We start from the raw sequence: 17,312 nt of genomic DNA on the forward strand, positions 1-17,312 counted from the left end.
GATTAAAATTAATATATGATGCTGTGTATGACATAAGGATGATGACTGAGCGGTAGCAGCTCAGAAATTTGGAATTACATGTGCTACTTAAATGCATATGGGTGCTGAAGATACATTTTACTTTTTTTTGTATCTTGTTAATATTTTATTTGCATTTTTACCCCTTTTTTAAAAATATCTTTACCTTCCCTTTCCTCTTCTCATCATTAAGGCCTACCCACTTTGTTGCTGGAATGGGACTCAGTCGGTAGAGTCAATAAAGACAATTAAGTAGTAGTCAGAATATATCACTTCCTCGTTGTGTTAGAGCAAATCTGACCAAAATCTGCATGGCAACCAGACCCACCCTAATGAAGTCATTCAAATACAATCCAGCCACAAGGACAGATTCAAATTTAATAGCATACTTTCCAGTTGGATTCAAATCAAATTTATTTATATGGCACATTTAAGAACAACTGCTGCTGGCCATAGTGCTGCACATAAGAAGGAAAGCAATCAATTATAATTCAACACAAACACTGTACAAATAAAGAAAACAGAGAAAAACTCTCACACTTTGTTAGAAGCCAGTGAGCATAAATGTGTTTTAAGAAGAGATTTAAAAGCACCAAGAGTTGAGGCTTGTCTAACTTGAAGGCGCAACTGGCTACACAGTTTAGGAGCTAACAGAAAAAGCCTGATCACCTCTGTGGAGCAGTCTGGACGTTGGGACAACTAAACACAAAAGGACATTAGATCTAATGGATCCAGAGGGTACTTAAGGCTGCAAGAGATCATACAAATATGCAAGTGCCAGCCAATTTAGGACTTTATACAATAGGCCAACAATAAAACTTTAAAATCATTCTAAAACGAACAGGGAGTCAGTGAAGAGAAGCGAGCACTGGTGAAATATGCCTACACATTTTTGTTTGTGTAAAGAGTTGAGCTGCAGCATTCTGAAACAACTGCAGTCGTGAGAGGCTGGTCCGTCTTTCACCAACATACAGACAGTTCTAATAATCGAGTTGGGAGCTAAAAAGTGTAAATCGCCCGTTCAAAAATCCTTAAAAGATAAAAATTATTTCATTTTGGATAAAGGTGTCAGTTTAAAAAAAAGGATCTTTTTACAACAGTTTCTCAAGGTTTAGACCAGAATCAAGAACTACTCCAAGATTTTTCACATGTGATTTTACGAACTGCTAACGAGATCAGAAGGGGATGCGCTGCGACTTCCACTGGGACCAAAAATCATGACTTCAGTTTTATTTTCATTGTCAAGTTCATTGTCAAGTTCAGAAAATTTGAAGCCATCCAAGCTTTTAGTTCAGTAAAGCAGTCAAACAGTGATTTAAGTGAAAAAGGATGGTTGTGCTTCAGCTTAAAATAAATCTGAATATCATCTGCATATGAGTAAAATTAAATATTACATTTTCTAAAAATGGAATATAAAGGGTGCATGTAGAAAATAAAAAAGGTCCAAGAATGGATCCTTGAGCAACTCCACATGTAGGGGAGTTGAGGGATAAACAGATTCTCCGATACTTACAGAGAAACTGCTATCTGAATAATTAAATCTAAACCAGTGTTGACCACGCAATTCAAGATGCTGTGGTCAACGGTATTAAAGGCAGCTGTCAGATCTAAAAGGAGGAGAATAACTGGGTCTCCTGCATCTGTAGCTAACAAAATATCACTAAATATCTTTAAAAGTGCAGTTTCAGTGCTATGATGGGTTTTAAACCCTGATTAAAAATGTTTAAGGATTCTGTGAGTATGTAAAAAGACTGCAGCTCAATAAAAACGATCATTTCCAAAATCTTTTATAAAAAAAGGAAGCTTTGAGATGGGCCTAAAATTTGAAAGAGCAGAAAAACCAAGACTGGGTTTCTTCAGGAACGGTTGTACAATAGCATGTTTAAAACAAATTGGAACAACATCTGAGTTGAGATTGCTGTTAAAAATCTATAAAATGTCAGACCCAACAGATTCTAAAATGTATGTAAGATGAGTTGGAATAACATCATGAGAACAGGAAGAAGTCTTCATTTTATTAACTATTTTCTCCAACTGAATAAAGCCCACGAGTTTGAACTGTTGAAAGACAGCAGAACTGGCGATACAGGTGGAAGGTTCATGTAGAGACCGAGGAATTTGTATTTTATTCATTAAAAAAAAACTGTTGGAACTTTTCACAAGTTTCAGAAGAGTTCTCAAGACATAAACACGGAGGATTGTTTAGAAAAGAGTTAATGATTGAGAAAAGAACCCGTGGATTGTGAGAATTATCCACAGTAATACCGAAGAAAATGTGTTTTATTCGGCCTTAAGAACGTTAACACCATGGCTCTCTCTTAATATAACAAGAGACACTTATAATTCCAAGTTGTAATACAGTGTAGTCCATTTCCATTTACAACTTTAAGACCAGTAAAGGTTATCTTTCTAAGGAGGCCCAGTCGGTTTCATGGAGTCATTGACTCGGCAGCAATCCCTCCTCCTAAGCAAACATGTGGCAACATTGGAAAGGAACAACTGTCTGTTTCCATACATAGACAACTTTTAACCTCTCAGAACTTCAGGTTTCAAGTTTGCTTGTAATTGTATCATGTAATGGAATTCATTTTACATATTTGGACTTGAAGTGAGATGTTTGTTTCATGCAAAGTGCATAAAGATGATTTTTTGTTGTGATTTACCACAATCCATTTAACACGTCTATCCCTATTGGGGTCGCAAGGGGTGCTGGTGCCTATCCACAGCTGTCAATGCGCGACAGGCCGGGTACACCCTGGACAGGTCGCCAATCTATCGCAGGGCACTCTAAATAATAAACAGGTGCAAATTAGATAGACAAATACAAAGCTTTGCCTGGCCATGTTTCTTGGACTACCTCATTTTATAATAGTCATAGGAAAAGAAAAAAAAAGGGTAAAACCACTGGGTGTTGGTTTCAGGTTATCGCCTATTCAGTACTTCATTTAAGCCTTGCATGTTTGTGTTGGAAATTGACATTGGAAGGACATGAATATCATGCATGTAGATATGCTAATCCAACAAAAAATATAAAATGGAAATAACATAACAGCGTCCCCCTTCCCCCTTTCCGTTGCATTTCCACGTGTAGAAACCAATTCTTCCACGTGTGGGCGCTGTTCACCACCAAATGGGCTGACTGGCCTTGGCTTTTGTATGCCCTGCAGCAGCTTTAAACTTAACACGCTGCAAAATAAAAATAAAAAAATGTGATCGCTTTACGGTTTAAAGGGATCATAATAACAATAATAATAAATGCCCTGATGATGCAATAAATGTACCGTTTAAAGATTTTATTTTTCAAAACACTGCAATTAAAAACGGAAATTACAAACCACAAACCATTCCATCTTTCATTTTAAATCTAAGGTATTATCTTCGATAAACATATTTGAAAGGCAAAAATCACAACGTTTCGCATTTTTAACATTAGATGTTTAAGTTTAAAAAAAATGCAACACGTGAAATGTTCCCGTTGATTGATAATATATAAACACGACAATGAAGCTACATGGCCCTAGTGGTTCCCCCCTCGTAAGAAAGCTGGCGGAGTGAACTGGGTGTAGCTGTGTCTGTGTGCGCCTTGGCCAATGGAACCAGATCCTCCCTGCAGTGCGTAAGAGCGCGATTCAGGATTTAACCAAGTCTTTGCTGCGGGGTTGGCTGCAGTCTTCACCAGAGCACCGACGGCCCGAGAGCCTCCCGACGCAATGAGAGTGTAATCTGCACACCGCTTTGGAACCAGACTCGATTTTTATATATATTAGTATATATTTTTTGTCAACTACAAAAAAAAGAAAAAAAAAAAAGAAAGAAAAAAAAAACCCGACGCGTTTTCCATCCTTCGAACGATGACCGGAGTTTTCGACCGGAGGATCTCGAGTGTGAAGCCCACCGATTTCCAGAGCTCCTTCCAACTTTCCAGCATGCACCATCCGTCTCAGGAATCCCCCACGCTACCCGAGTCCTCGGCAACGGATTCTGGATACTACAGCCCCGCCGGTGGAGTCCCTCATGGCTACTGCTCGCCCAGTTCCTCGTCGTCCTACGGGAAGCCCCTGAACGCCTATCAGTACCAGTACCACGGCGTGAACGGATCTGCTGGGAATTACACGACAAAATCCTACAGTGATTACAGCTCGTACACGGCCCCCGCCTACCACCAGTATGCCGGGACTTACAGCAGAGTGCAAGCCCAGGCGAGTCCGCAAGGTACGGGCCTAATCTGTCTTCTGTTTGCGCGTAAAAGTCGATTGGAATTACCCTTAAGAATCGGGAATGGTATTTTCCTGTTCAGTCACCAGTGCCATTTAACATAAAATTATTGAATCATTTTAGTTATGATTAAGAGGCCACTTAAAACATTTTCACGGTTGTATTTTATGTAAGGTTTGTGCTTTGTTTTTTCCCAAGTTATTGAAAAATGCTAAATATGTCTTTCAAATTGTTGAAATCTGGCAAATGTACATACTCGTTTCTGTCCCGTTTACATCAGAAAAAGACATAAGCGAGCCTGAGGTGAGGATGGTGAATGGCAAGCCGAAGAAAGTGAGAAAACCCCGCACCATTTACTCCAGCTTCCAGCTGGCCGCCCTGCAGAGGAGGTTCCAGAACACGCAGTATCTGGCGCTGCCGGAGAGAGCCGAGCTCGCAGCATCACTGGGACTCACGCAAACACAGGTGGGATTTTAGTTGTTTTTCTTTTCTTAAAAAAAAAAAAAAGTATTTTAAGAAAAAAAACCAGATAATAATAAAACTGTTTTGTTCGGTTAGAAAAATAACGCCTTTGTCTTGTTTGCTGCTTACGACTCGTTTTTACGCGTCGTGCGTAAAAATAACCCTACATTTCCCAACAGTATTACAATGGTAACCTGGATTCTTTTCCAATCCTATGTTCAGGTCAAAATCTGGTTCCAGAACCGAAGATCGAAGATGAAGAAGATCATGAAAAACGGCGAGCTTCCGCCAGAGCACAGCCCCAGCTCCAGCGACCCCATGGCCTGCAACTCGCCGCAGTCCCCGGCCGTGTGGGACGCGCAGGGCCCCTCCAGGTCTCACAGTTTACAGCCGCAGAGCCTCAACGCAGCGGCCTCTAACTTTCTGGACAACGCTTCGAATTGGTACTCCTCAGCCGGCAGCTCCATGGCCCCCCACCTTCAGACCCCGAACTCGATACAGCACTCATTGGCTCTCGGAGCTGGGACGTTATATTGAACAGAAAAGAAAAAAAGAATACAAAAAGAAACAAAAGAACCCCTCCTGTTGTTTTTATTTTTATTTTTTATTATTATTTTTTATTTCCTTTTATGGGACTCGTGTTCACATTTCAGAGGAATATGCAATGTATTTGATGGCAGTCATAGAGGAAAACGTGTAAAATGTGTAAATGTGTGCATGTAATTTATTGCATTTTGGAAGAATATTAAACGTTTAAATGGACAATGGAGTTTTGAAACCTCACGCCTCCCTTTAGTTTCCCTTTCCCCTCCTCCAACCTGGGATATTTAAGATGAAATGAAATAGTAATAAACAAAAATTACAAATAGTGTCACAGAGACAAGTCGTGCGCCTAAGCGTAACACCTGCATCAAACCTACTATTCAGTACAGCCGCTTTCTTTTGTTCCATCATTTCTGCCGTTTGTTAAATTGACTGATAAAGCATTGATGGTGTCTTTGAACAAAATTAGATCCTATCTTGGATATATCTGACAAATTTCTCCGGATAAGGACGACGTGTTCCCTTGGAATTGCGTTGTTTCCTCCCCCTACGAAAATCATCACTATAAACGAGTTACAGAGGAAACGCAACTGTTATTTCTGACGGACTTTTACAGCAGTGAATTGCGGTGATTTCTGCGGCATTTAATGTTCCCATAACATGTCGCACAGTGTGGCGATTCATGATGATAGAATATGCATGATTTGTTTTAATTATAGGGTACTCTTATTGGATAATTTCTATTATTATTATTATTATTATTATTATTATTATTATTATTATTATTATTATTATTATTATTATTATTATTATTATTATTATTTATGTCTTAAGAATATTTTAGCATTTATTGTTACTATTATTTCTATCAAATAATATTCTCATTGTGCCTCAGTATAGAGGTTGATTGGGGCTCTTTAAGTTATTTCCAGCTCCCATGTCTCAAGAAAGTGCCCGCTCGTCGCTGCAGACCGTCTGCAGCCGCTCTCGCTTTGTGTTCCCCTACAATTATGCTCGCTTTGAATGGCAAGAGAGGAGGCGAGGGGAGAAGGGGGCGGCACGGAGATCTGAGACAATCCGCATTCCTGTGGGGGTAGAGCGGCTCCAGCGCTCTGCCTCTCCCGCGGACTCAGCCCACCTTCCGGGGGGAGGAAAAAAAGAAAAAGAAAGAAGAATGAGAAAAAAAGGGAAAGACGCGAGATTTCTTATTAACGGAGAGCAATGCCAGTGCTGTTTTCAGAAGGTGGGATGAAGGTATATAAAACGAGAGGCCCTGAGAGTATAATTGAATAACAGGGGACTTGTGCGCAGGGATTCCACGAGCGAGTTTTGTGCAGGTGAACACAATGCACCACACACACACACACACACACACACACACACACACACACACACACACACACACACACACACACACACACACACACACACACACACACACACACACTGACACGATACCGCACCTGACCAGCTCGTTGACCTATGCATGTCCCACCTGACACACAAACCCCCCCCCTAGCGCCTGCAGCCTGCATGCATGCACATGCACACTGATGCAAAGTGCTGCAGACAATGCTTCCGTCAATCTGAAGCCCTGCGGCGCCTTTTCGTTGTTGCCCCTTATTTCTGCTGCAGGTCAGGTGAAGCGTCACCAACAAATCCGTAGCGGGTCACTCCAGAAATTTAAACCTGAAACGGGTGGCGCAATAAAAAACAACAACAAAAAAACAAAACAAAACATGGTATGCACGATTGTTTCTTTTCAAACACACACACACACACACACACACACACACACACACACACACACACACACACACACACACACACACACACACACACACACACACACACACACACACACACACACACACGCTCTCATACGCGCAAACTGGTGGTGCCATTACATCGAGAGAGCTCCCCCGTTTATTTCCAGCCGAACATTTTCCACTCAGCTAGACCGCCACCCAACCCTCCATCACCCCCCCCCCCCCCTCCATAGTTTTTGCAAATCGGGTCTAAATAATGACAGTTAAGCTTTACTGGACAGCTTCAACTGTAACACTCCACAATAATTATTCTGCAGGATTAGGGGAGGGGGGTGGGGGGCTCCATTATCATAATCTGGACATTGACAATTACCTATAATTTGCAAAGATGCGCTTGGTTCTTGATTGCAGAGAGGGCTCTCTTTTTTTCCCCCCGAGCTCGCCATCACTAAACAGTGACAGTAATAACAGCTAATTTTGCAGGGAATATATATAAGAGCTTACCAGGGTGTGCAAACACACTTTCCCACCTGGATTTTGCTTATTCAACCAGCGGCGGTAAAGCAGCGCAGCGCAGGAGCCTTTACTTCGTTGGTGGTGGATACAGATGCGAAGAAGGTAAGCACGAATCTTACGCCTTCACCGATCATCTCAGTTCTTGGGCTTTGAAGGACCAAGCAAAACTACATATGGCTGCAACAGTTGGTGGGGGAGGGAAAAAAAGAAAAAAGGAACCGTTCTAAGAAATATTTAATTACTTGTTTTAGTGATCGAGGGACCGTTTAGATTGCGCATGCATTTACGAGGCTACACTGAGGTGGAGATGTCCAGTTTGCAGCCTTTGAGATTTATGCTGTAATGCATCAGCAGCTGCTGGAGCTCCACATGCATGTGACATATCATTCTCTGCAACCACACCCCCACCGGCTGCATCCTCATCCCTCCATCCATCCATATCTATCTATCTATCTATCTATCTATCTATCTATCTATCTATCTATCTATCTATCTATCTATCTATCTATCTATCTATCTATCTATCTATCTATCTATCTATCTATCTATCTATCTATCTATCTATCTATCTATCTATCTATCTGTCTGTCTTCTGTCTGTCTGTCTGTCTGTCTGTCTGTCTGTCTATCTATCTATCTATCTATCTATCTATCTATCTATCTATCTATCTATCTATCCATCCATCCATCCATCCATCCATCCATCCATCCATCCATCCATCCATCCATCCATCCATCCATCCATCCGAAACACCATGCAACACACCAGTTTCTGCAGAAACGGGTTATTTGCATTCCTCTCAATGTGCCAAACAGTGTCTTTATGAGCTGTGTTGATGCTGACTCGACCGCAGCTACTGGCTCCCTGCAGCCCGGTTGCAGACAGGGCCCCCCGTACCCAACCGCGGGGTCTACCATGCAGGTAAAAAGAAGCAGAATGAACGCCAGTGGGACATCCGCGAATTTGACAGCTGCACGGAGCCCTTTTCCCCCTCTAGAGTCGTAATTTCAGATAATATCCCCGAGTCGTGCGCCTTCTCCTCTCTCTGACAATTTGTAGATGAATAACCGAATAATTTCCCCCCCTTTTGTTCCATCCGTTGCTACCTCAAATCCAAATAAAGATGGCTTTTTAGTATTAAAAGTGGTAGAAAATTACAGGTAATTATCTTTGACGGTAAAAACGCTGTAATCAGCGGGGCTACATCAAAAATTACCCTAATTATGCCTGCATTTATGAGAATGGAGGGGTGGAAAAAAAAAGAGAAAAAAAGGCTCACTTGGATAAAAACCCACAAATTGTCACAAATATCTCCTTCATATTGAACGCCGCTGCAGCTGGCTGCTTTGTTCAAGCATCGATCCCTGTGGAGCTTGGCATTTCAGGACGGAGGGAAGGGAGAAAACATTTTGTCAATACTTCTAATAATTGAGGGTGAAGCGACGAGATGAGCTGGACCTGGAGCAAATGTCTTTGGGGGTAAGTTAATTTCCTCTGGCGTTGAGTTCATTTGATTCTATATACTGGCGTTTTTTCGTCACCCCACTGAGTTTATCTAAAATGTTTGATGAAATGTTTTTTTTTTTTTCAGTCAGCACCGTGTTATAAGCTTGTATGCACCAGTGTGATGCGCTGATGTGATGTTGGCTCAATATAAAAACCATTAAAAAGGCCTGAGATGAATACCATTTTTGTTTTTTTGTTGTTGTTGGTGGTGGAAATCATGCAAACAGCAGGCGTCTTGTTTTGAGTCACGGTTTTACTCATTCTGACAAAACATAAAAAGTGTATGTACAACTAAAGTCGCAGAATATATTTACAGACAATTTTGCTTGGTTTTGCATGTTGGAAAAGAAAAAAAAAACAAGAAAAATGCAGTCAGTGGGAGTAATCATGGCAAAAGAAAAAAAAGGTTTCTTTGCGTAATGGCGCACGGGTATGGTCAGCAGTCTTTTGCCTCCAAAGTGGCCACCAAAATGTCACTGGTAATATTTGGTATTTTCAAATGTAGACATGAATGAAAGCATGACAAAAAAAAAAAAAAAAAAAACGTGCGCACTGAACAGCGTGACAACAATGAGAAGTCCCATTGTTTGTGTCCCCGCACCGAGGCTTGGCTGGTTTAATCCTCCAGCAGAGGAGCAGCAGCACCTTCTCGCTCCTCTCCAGCGTCCAAATTGTAGGCTACGTTGCGGGAAAAAAAAGTACTGCACTGTGAGGAGATCCCGCAGAAAAGGGCCTCCGTGCAGACATATTTTGCTGACTCCTCTGATTGACCCTCGCCAGTCTATCTCTGCATTGGATCTTGATGTGGGGACGAGTACCAGTGAGAGTAGCCGGGCATGTAGCTGTTGGCCGGCATGTTCACTCCTTTAGAAGAGGCCGAGACGTCCCAGATCGGAGGGATGGTCGGGGAGCGCGGGGATAGGGACATGGAGCCTGGGATGGGGTCGCTCTCGTGCGGGTTGCTGCCTTGCTTCAGTAGCTTCTTGAACTTTGACCTCTTGTTTTGGAACCAGATCTTTACCTGCAGGAAGAGAGGACAACATTTTATTGAGTCATCATTGCAAATTGTCAGCTGTAGTTTGGAGGTTGTGGAAATGTGGCTACCTGCTCAGGGCAGTGAGACAGGTGGGGCGCCTCAATGAGATTTATATCTATCCATCATGATTTTTCTAAATTAAATGGGTTATGTCAATGTTTATTTTTATTTTTATTTTTTAATGTCAATGCTACATTTGATTGTCTGTAGTTCTAAGTGTTCCTAATGTATATTGGCCATAGCTTAATGTGGTTTGGTCTACACTGATTTTTTTTAAAAAACATCTGTAAAAATAAAATAAACATTTTTACATAAAAAAATCTACTTTGAAAACACGCAAAAAGAGCAATTTAATGTTTTGTTGACATAAGAACAACATTTTAAAACGAGACTAGAATAATGAGTGAAACCTTTACTGGATCACTGGAAGTTAATGTCAAATCAATTAAAGAAATATCTAATTTAATTGTAAATGAAAGCAGAGTGGGTTTGTTTGTTTGGATGGAGAGTAGCAAAGCGTGCATGCAAGAAACTCTGCTGCAAATGATAACAAATGCGGGGGGAAAAATGCGCCTTACCTGCGTTTGCGTCAGTCCCAGAGAGGCCGCCAGCTCGGCGCGCTCGGGCAAAGCGAGGTACTGGGTTTGCTGGAAACGGTGGTTCAACGCCTGGAGTTGCAAACTGGAATAGATTGTCCGTGGCTTGCGTATCTTCTTGCCCTTCCCGTTAAACCGAATCTCCCCGTTTTCAATCACTGTCGTCTTCTGCTGCTCTGCAACAAAAACAAGCAATGCTGTTAAAAAAAAAAAAAAAAAAAAAAAAAAAAAAAAAAAAAAAGCCTCACACACACACACAATAAGATCGGGATTGTACTTTGGGTTCTGTTAAAACAAAAATCAGGAGTGCAAAAGAATGGAGAAATTGCTGACGATAAAACATTCACATCCCTCTCTCTCTCTTTCTCTGGCTTTCCGTTGCAGCCAACAATCCTCATGCGCTGTCATATTTAGGATATTGCTGGTAATGACATGTCAATTAAATGCTAATTACAACATTCGAGGCGTGCAGGCTGCCTAATTTTCACGAGTAGTTGGTGAGGATTGCGTGGTCGAGATGATCACACCCAGGGCATTAAATCAGAGGTTTTGTGGAGGGGAGTGCTGGAAAAAACACAAATAAGCAACAAAGAAGCAGGCGAACAGGGCTGCTCCTGGATTTATCCGGTGCGTCTTTACGCACGGCTGGGGAAAAAAAAAGATCGCTCCAGGCGTTGGCGCGTTGGGGGCAAAAAGGTTCGATCCGGACCGCGAGAGCTTTTTATAGTCAGGTATGTCTCTAATTGCCATTACACGGACTAGTCTGGATCTGGGTCTCTTACCTGCACCGTCTAACCGCGTCTGTCCTCCCGCGTTGTTGTGATACGACGGCAGGTACGGGCTGTGGTGCGGATGGCTCACGTAAGGGTAAGGTAGCGACCTGTTGTATGTGTTGGTCCCGGGGTACGCGGTGCTGTCGTGCTGGTGGTGTGCGTGTGAGCCGGAGTGGAGGCAGTGCAGCGGGTAGTGGCCGCCGGCCATCGACGGGGAGCTCTGCTGCGAGTGCGACTGCTGCCCAAACTCCATGAACGCAGACTTGGACGAGTCCTGAGCCTCCAGACCGTCAGCCATCGTTGTCATGGTCATCATCGAATTTTCTGCCTTGAGAGCACTCACCCCCCACCCCCTCCTCTCTCAAGACCAAATCGGTTTTTCGCTCTCTCGCTGCGCTGTTGTCTCTTCCTCCCCCCTTTCTCCTATTAACACCCCAAATTTCTCGATGCCGTCTTTATCCCCCCACCTCTCTTATCCTGCGGTATTCTCGCTCAAAGTGGCGGAAGGTAGGCATAAGTTAAGGGAGAGATTTTAAGGTGGATTCTGTTAAAATTGAGCCCTCGCTTGCAGACTTGATGCAGACACTACAAGTAAAATGGTTTGTCTCCAAAGGGCAGCGCCTCCCGATTGGTCATCCGGCCCAACGTCATCAGTGCTCTGCGCTTTTACGGAGACTTGAGCTGGAGTTAACCCACCTTACCAGCTCCCACCACAAATGCGGGGGGGAGAAAACAATATGTGGCGGGGAAAGACGCCTAATTCCTATAGACAAGTTTAAAAAACAGCTCTGGCGGATGCGCAGAAGCGATTTTTTCCCCTTTTCTTTCCTGTCATTTCACATCGTAGCTGGAAATTACGCACGACGCTTAATATTGAGTGCACTTTAATTAAGTTAGATGAGATAGCAGAATGTATGTATCCGTCTCAGTTACCCCCCCACCCCCCACCCATAAAGAAACTAATTAAATAAGAGCAAGCATCAGTGTATAGGGTATTATAGGTCAATCTAAATAACTCACATAACACCTTAAGAAGATAATCTTAAAAGCAAATGGTCTTATGCGGACTGTATTTTACACGTGTACGTGTTAAAATATTTTAATCATTGTCATTTACCTGTATTTATTCCGTTTTTTGTTTATTTTTTTTGTTTGCATGGTAGTATGCTTTGATGTAGTAAAATGAGCGGTCCAGTCTTTTACGCATCCCCCCCTCTCCCTCCTCCTCCAAGGTTACATATATTATAACTGGAGCTACTGACCATGTGATTAAAGATCCCCCAAATGATTCAAAATGCAGCACATGTGACACATCAAACAACAATATGCCTGAGGTACAATAGGTTATTTTTGCAAAAGGGAAGGCTGGATACCCGGATAAACTGACAGTGTCTTTTATCCCCGTTGTAACATGAGGCCCGATAGGGTCCTCAATATATGTAAATTATACACCATGCGTCTCAGGGCTGTGATGTTCGATTAAAAAAATAAAAAAAAAATAAGGGTAGATATGTTATTTCCCTCTGTAGTGGTAAAGTAGGAATTTAAATTCTAGTTTTTTTTTTTTGCACTTTCAGTATTTTTTTTTATTACTATTTCTTTTATGATTTCACCAGAAGAAAACGCAGGGGAAAAAAAGGCGATGAAAAAAATAATTACGCCAGCAATCAACTTACTGCGAAAACCTATTTGATTAGCGGGCCACACTTTACTCAAATTGCAGCTATAAAATTAAGAACAATTCGCCTGTAATGATTATGGACTTGGATTTATTTTGGGGAGGGTGGAATAAAAGTGGATATAGCATAAATTATCCCCTAATTATACGCCAGTGTGGCCTCAATTATCCTCTTATCAAAAATGGTTGTCTAAATGCAGCGTTTAGTTTCAATTTTCTCCCTTTTTTTCCTCCTCCTGAAACAAGAACTTGGTACCTTGCTATTATCGTCATGCTACGGTTGTTATTTACTTTGTGGGATTTAAAAAGTGCGCCAGCCAGCCGGATAATCATTTTCCCCGAGCGCAGCGGACCCAGAGAGGAGCGCAGAGGCGACCAAAGTGAGCAGAAGACACGCAGATGGATTTGTTTGGGTTGTTTGTTTTCACTTCTTTCAGATTGATTTCCTTTTAATCGAGCAACTCGGGAGCGCTGCAGGTAAGACCCTTCCTCTCTTAACTTCTAACTACGCTGATGAATTATTTAACTGCGCTTGACAATTCGGGGGGTTTGAAAGCCACGCTGGCCTTGTAGAAGTCGGCACGCCTCGGTCACCCCTCAGTGATCTAACACAGTGGCCAATTCCCCCCAGTGCCCGTGTTCCACTTGGACACGCAGAGAAGAAACTAGATCCTCCAGCCTTTCTAATCGCCTTTTGAGTGCCACTACAAAGACATACATGCTTTGCACCGATGTTGCTTGCTTCCCCGTGGGTTTAAAAAAAAAAAAACGCGGGGTTCGATAATTACAGAGACATCCCCATTCCTCTTTTTTTTTTTTTTTTTGCCTTATCATTTGTGCGCTCCGCAGGCGGGATTGCTGTTGCTGAATAACAGTGCGAGATTTAGTGTCTTGTGTCCACACCGAGATTAAGGGTGAAGTGATGAAAAGACGGGGGTTACTTTAACATCATTACCGACTTTGTTGCCATGATAATGTGCAAGATTTGGCCTGTTGCACGACTGCTGACAACCTAAATCTGAACCTGCATGAAAATCTGGAGGAATAATAATAATAATAATAATAATAATAATAATAATAATAATAATAATAATAATAATAATAATAATAATAATAATAATAATAATAATAATAATAATAGGTGAAGCAGAAGTAAGTAATATATAAATACACAAACGATAGTATTTCGCAAATAAATCCATAGTTGTCGCTTTTAAATTGAGAAAATCTGTCTTTTACCCAGTTGCAAAGTTTTCAAAGGAGTGGGGGGTTAGGAGAGAGGGACACTAATAATCTAAAGAGAGATAATACAAAATACATCAAAATCAATGGTGATCCAACACTGAATTTTAGAGAGTTTTATTTATATGGTTGGCCATTGCCCCCCTTGCCCCACTGGATATCTGCTTTTATTAACTAGCGCATCACTAAGCTCACAAATACTGGCATGAGAGTAAACAACTATGCAAATAAATAAATATGCTGCAGCTCAAAGAGATGTGCATTCTCAACCTCCTCGATTCATAGGAGCCTAGTACAAAGAATGTTTACATCTGCTACTGCCAGCCCTCCCGCCTCCACCCTTGGTGGCGCCACTGCTCAGATCCTCTCGCTGGACGCTTCACCTGCCGTATCCTGCCTCCCTGCTGCTATACCTTCCCTGATGATCCTGCACCATAACAATTCACAGCCACGTTATTTCATATGTTGCAACGTGGAAATGTCAATCCCCAAAATCAGCCGCTGCAGATCTAAAAAAAAAAAAAAAAAAAAAAAAAAAATCTCTCCGTCCCTAAGTAGATGATTGACCTTCAGAACAATCAGTGACCGCAGTGGTGTGACACAAGTGGTCTTCGTATCCAGCTGTCTTCTGCAAACGCTGATGAATGACTCCCTAAAAAAAAAAAGAAAAAAAAGAAAACAATTCTTCTTGAATCCCGCTGCTGGGGCAGGATCAGGCCCCGGGATTTCCCTGACACCCACTGTCTCCCACGGGACGCGTGAAAACTGAGAGTATTTACATTTAGGAGTGAAACCTGCATCACGTTGCGTTGTGTCAGGGTTAATGGGACAGGCGGCTTAAACGTCAGCGGTGATTTACAGAAGGGCGTTTAAAGGAGACAGATTCGTGCTCATGTGCAGTAAAAAGAAGAGGGGAAAAAAAGATATAAAGACGCCCCGAATGATGCCTCTTCTTACATTTTCTCCTTTCTGACTGCGTCCGGCCACACGCGTTAATCATATGTGGAGGTTAGCACGGTTCCAACGGAGACGCGGGCCATAATTGTTGCGAGCGCCTGCGCGTTTGCGGCCACGGTGACAGCTATTGAGTGGGCCAAAGACTCCCCGGACTCTCTGGGACCGGGACGGACTCAAACAACGCGTCCTCTTTTCTTTCACAGCGCAAAGCCACAGGCGTCTGCGTGCTCCCCGTCTCTGGCCTAGAGAAGGGCGTGAGGAGGCGAGGACGCACACCGCAACACGGCTGTCACCAAAATATGGGCCACCGTCGGAGCCGGCCGGAGGCATAAGCGACCAAAGCTGCTGTATAATACTAAAGCTTCAAATCTGTTGGATTAGTCAAGAAATCAAATATAAATTAATGACCTTTAACATGTCATAGTTATTCAAGAATTTAAAGAACTGATGCCATTATATTTTATGTAACTATATATGCAGAGAAAAGCGATGGTAATTTGGAACTATTTAAAGCTACGAACCAGAATGCTGTAAATTCAGTCAGGGTCGCTATAGATAGAGTTTGTCACACATTATGGGACAACACCTCACGGTTGTTTGTTGTAAAACATCAATCAGGATAAAAATTTAGCCTCCCAAAACAAGCTTCCATGCAGACATGCCTCTGGTGACATCACAAATAGCACAAGGGCAAGGTCCAGAGTTCTTTTACTGCATCCACTTGTGCTTTTTTCTTAAAATGTTCTTCTCTATTATAGAGGTTTTGATCAGATTCCTCCCTCACCTCTATTCTGGTCATGTTTTATTTCCATATATCAGCTGACCAGCTTCATTCTAGTGTGTAATGTAATGTCATCCAGTGGTTAAAAATATTTGAAATAATGTATTTTGTGAAATGCCGGTGTGAAAGTCCATAGCTCATTACCCAGCGTTGTTTTGCAACACATATATGCAAGTAGTGGTAAATGATAACATCTTTAAGGCTGCTATTTTAATCTACTCTTCTTGTGTTTGTGTAGGAGTCTCCTTTTAGGCACAGTTTAGCTCTAAACTATAACAATGTAGAAATGTGATTACTTATCTAAAGTGAAATTGGGGCCTCAAATTCTTCTTAGGCCCCTCCACCCATTCAGTCTTAGGCCCTCTGATCAATGTGGTCAAACTCCCAATATATCAATATGCAGCGAGCAATAAATAAATAAATATATGAAAAAAATCTCTGCATAAATGACGGCGTTCTTTCTCCTTTTATGCATTTAAATTACGCAGGGCGCACTAATACAAATCCACTTACGCCAAGCTTTGATGTGTTCTGTTAAAGCGCACGACTACACCAGGGAAAATGAGTGTGGTTTGGTCATAAAGCAAAACCACGCAGCGCACTCGCGGCGGACGGCTGTTTACCATAAGTTTTGCATCATAAATAATGCGCTCCTAGCATTATCTCGCCAGCAAATAGCAAAATTGGCATATGCATGGCCCCAGGTGCAGGCGAGAGGAGAGATGGGCCTTCAGATGGACCCAGCGTAGCGTGCTGGAAGACGAGCTGTAAATGACCACAAAATAAGCAGCGGGGCCTGCACCCCTGAGTCTTCACAGCCTCTCATAGACTAATGGATTTAATTTGGCACGGCTGAAGCTGCGCTGGTCTCACTCAGGGCAGACCGTTCTCTAATTAAGACTGCTCGTTTCACTTGTCGCCTGATTCCTTCGTTTGCAGTAGGGGTGGGTTGGGGGGGGGGGGGGGGGGGTATAAATTCGCCCGCTAACATCTGTGCTTTTAATTGGTACTAATTTTTACCGGTGTATTAAACATTAGACATCCATCTTAAATGGCTACTTGTTCTTTTTCTTTGATTCTTTCCTTCTTTGCTGGCCACCTTTTATTTATTGGCTCATGTATTTATTTACTTCCCTATTTTCAAATTCACTTGTAATTTTCCATTTTTTTAATCCTCTAATTGCATTGCATTTATAGCCGCAGCGTGTTGGCCGCTGATT

General features: G+C 42.2%; 2 protein-coding genes and 2 long non-coding RNA genes across 5 annotated transcripts in view; 2 read left to right on the forward strand and 2 right to left on the reverse strand.

The window, feature by feature from the left end:
* The first annotated feature begins 3,612 nt into the window (after window positions 1-3,612).
* Window positions 3,613-5,464, forward strand: dlx5a (distal-less homeobox 5a). The gene is made up of 3 exons (XM_012874208.3): window positions 3,613-4,230; window positions 4,514-4,698; window positions 4,918-5,464. Exons 1-3 carry the CDS (start codon window positions 3,870-3,872, stop codon window positions 5,230-5,232), a joined length of 861 nt encoding a protein of 286 aa, XP_012729662.1. The 5' UTR covers window positions 3,613-3,869; the 3' UTR covers window positions 5,233-5,464.
* A 1,980-nt stretch (window positions 5,465-7,444) lies between these two features.
* LOC118565192 overlaps window positions 7,445-17,312 on the forward strand; it is a 16,805-nt gene continuing 6,937 nt past the window's right edge. The window contains exon 1 of one of the 2 annotated variants that reach the window (XR_004932252.1): window positions 7,445-7,625. This is a non-coding gene — a long non-coding RNA (uncharacterized LOC118565192). Of the gene's footprint in view, window positions 7,626-8,199; window positions 9,003-17,312 lie in introns of those variants that run through there. The other variant, XR_004932253.1, reaches the window with a different exon arrangement.
* dlx6a (distal-less homeobox 6a) lies at window positions 9,265-12,991 on the reverse strand. Its single transcript, XM_012874211.3, has 3 exons — window positions 11,444-12,991; window positions 10,644-10,837; window positions 9,265-10,050 (listed from the first exon to the last, which is right to left on the reverse strand). The coding sequence occupies exons 1-3, from the start codon at window positions 11,748-11,750 to the stop codon at window positions 9,811-9,813; spliced, it is 741 nt and encodes a 246-aa protein (XP_012729665.1). The 5' UTR covers window positions 11,751-12,991; the 3' UTR covers window positions 9,265-9,810.
* Window positions 15,783-17,312, reverse strand: part of LOC118565191 — a 7,532-nt gene continuing 6,002 nt past the window's right edge. Inside the window, exon 2 of the long non-coding RNA XR_004932251.1 lies at window positions 15,783-17,312. This exon is cut by the window's right edge and continues 1,111 nt beyond it. This is a non-coding gene — a long non-coding RNA (uncharacterized LOC118565191).

Source organism: Fundulus heteroclitus, chromosome 13 (genome assembly GCF_011125445.2).
Source record: "Fundulus heteroclitus isolate FHET01 chromosome 13, MU-UCD_Fhet_4.1, whole genome shotgun sequence".
Classification (NCBI taxonomy): Eukaryota; Metazoa; Chordata; class Actinopteri; order Cyprinodontiformes; family Fundulidae; genus Fundulus; species Fundulus heteroclitus.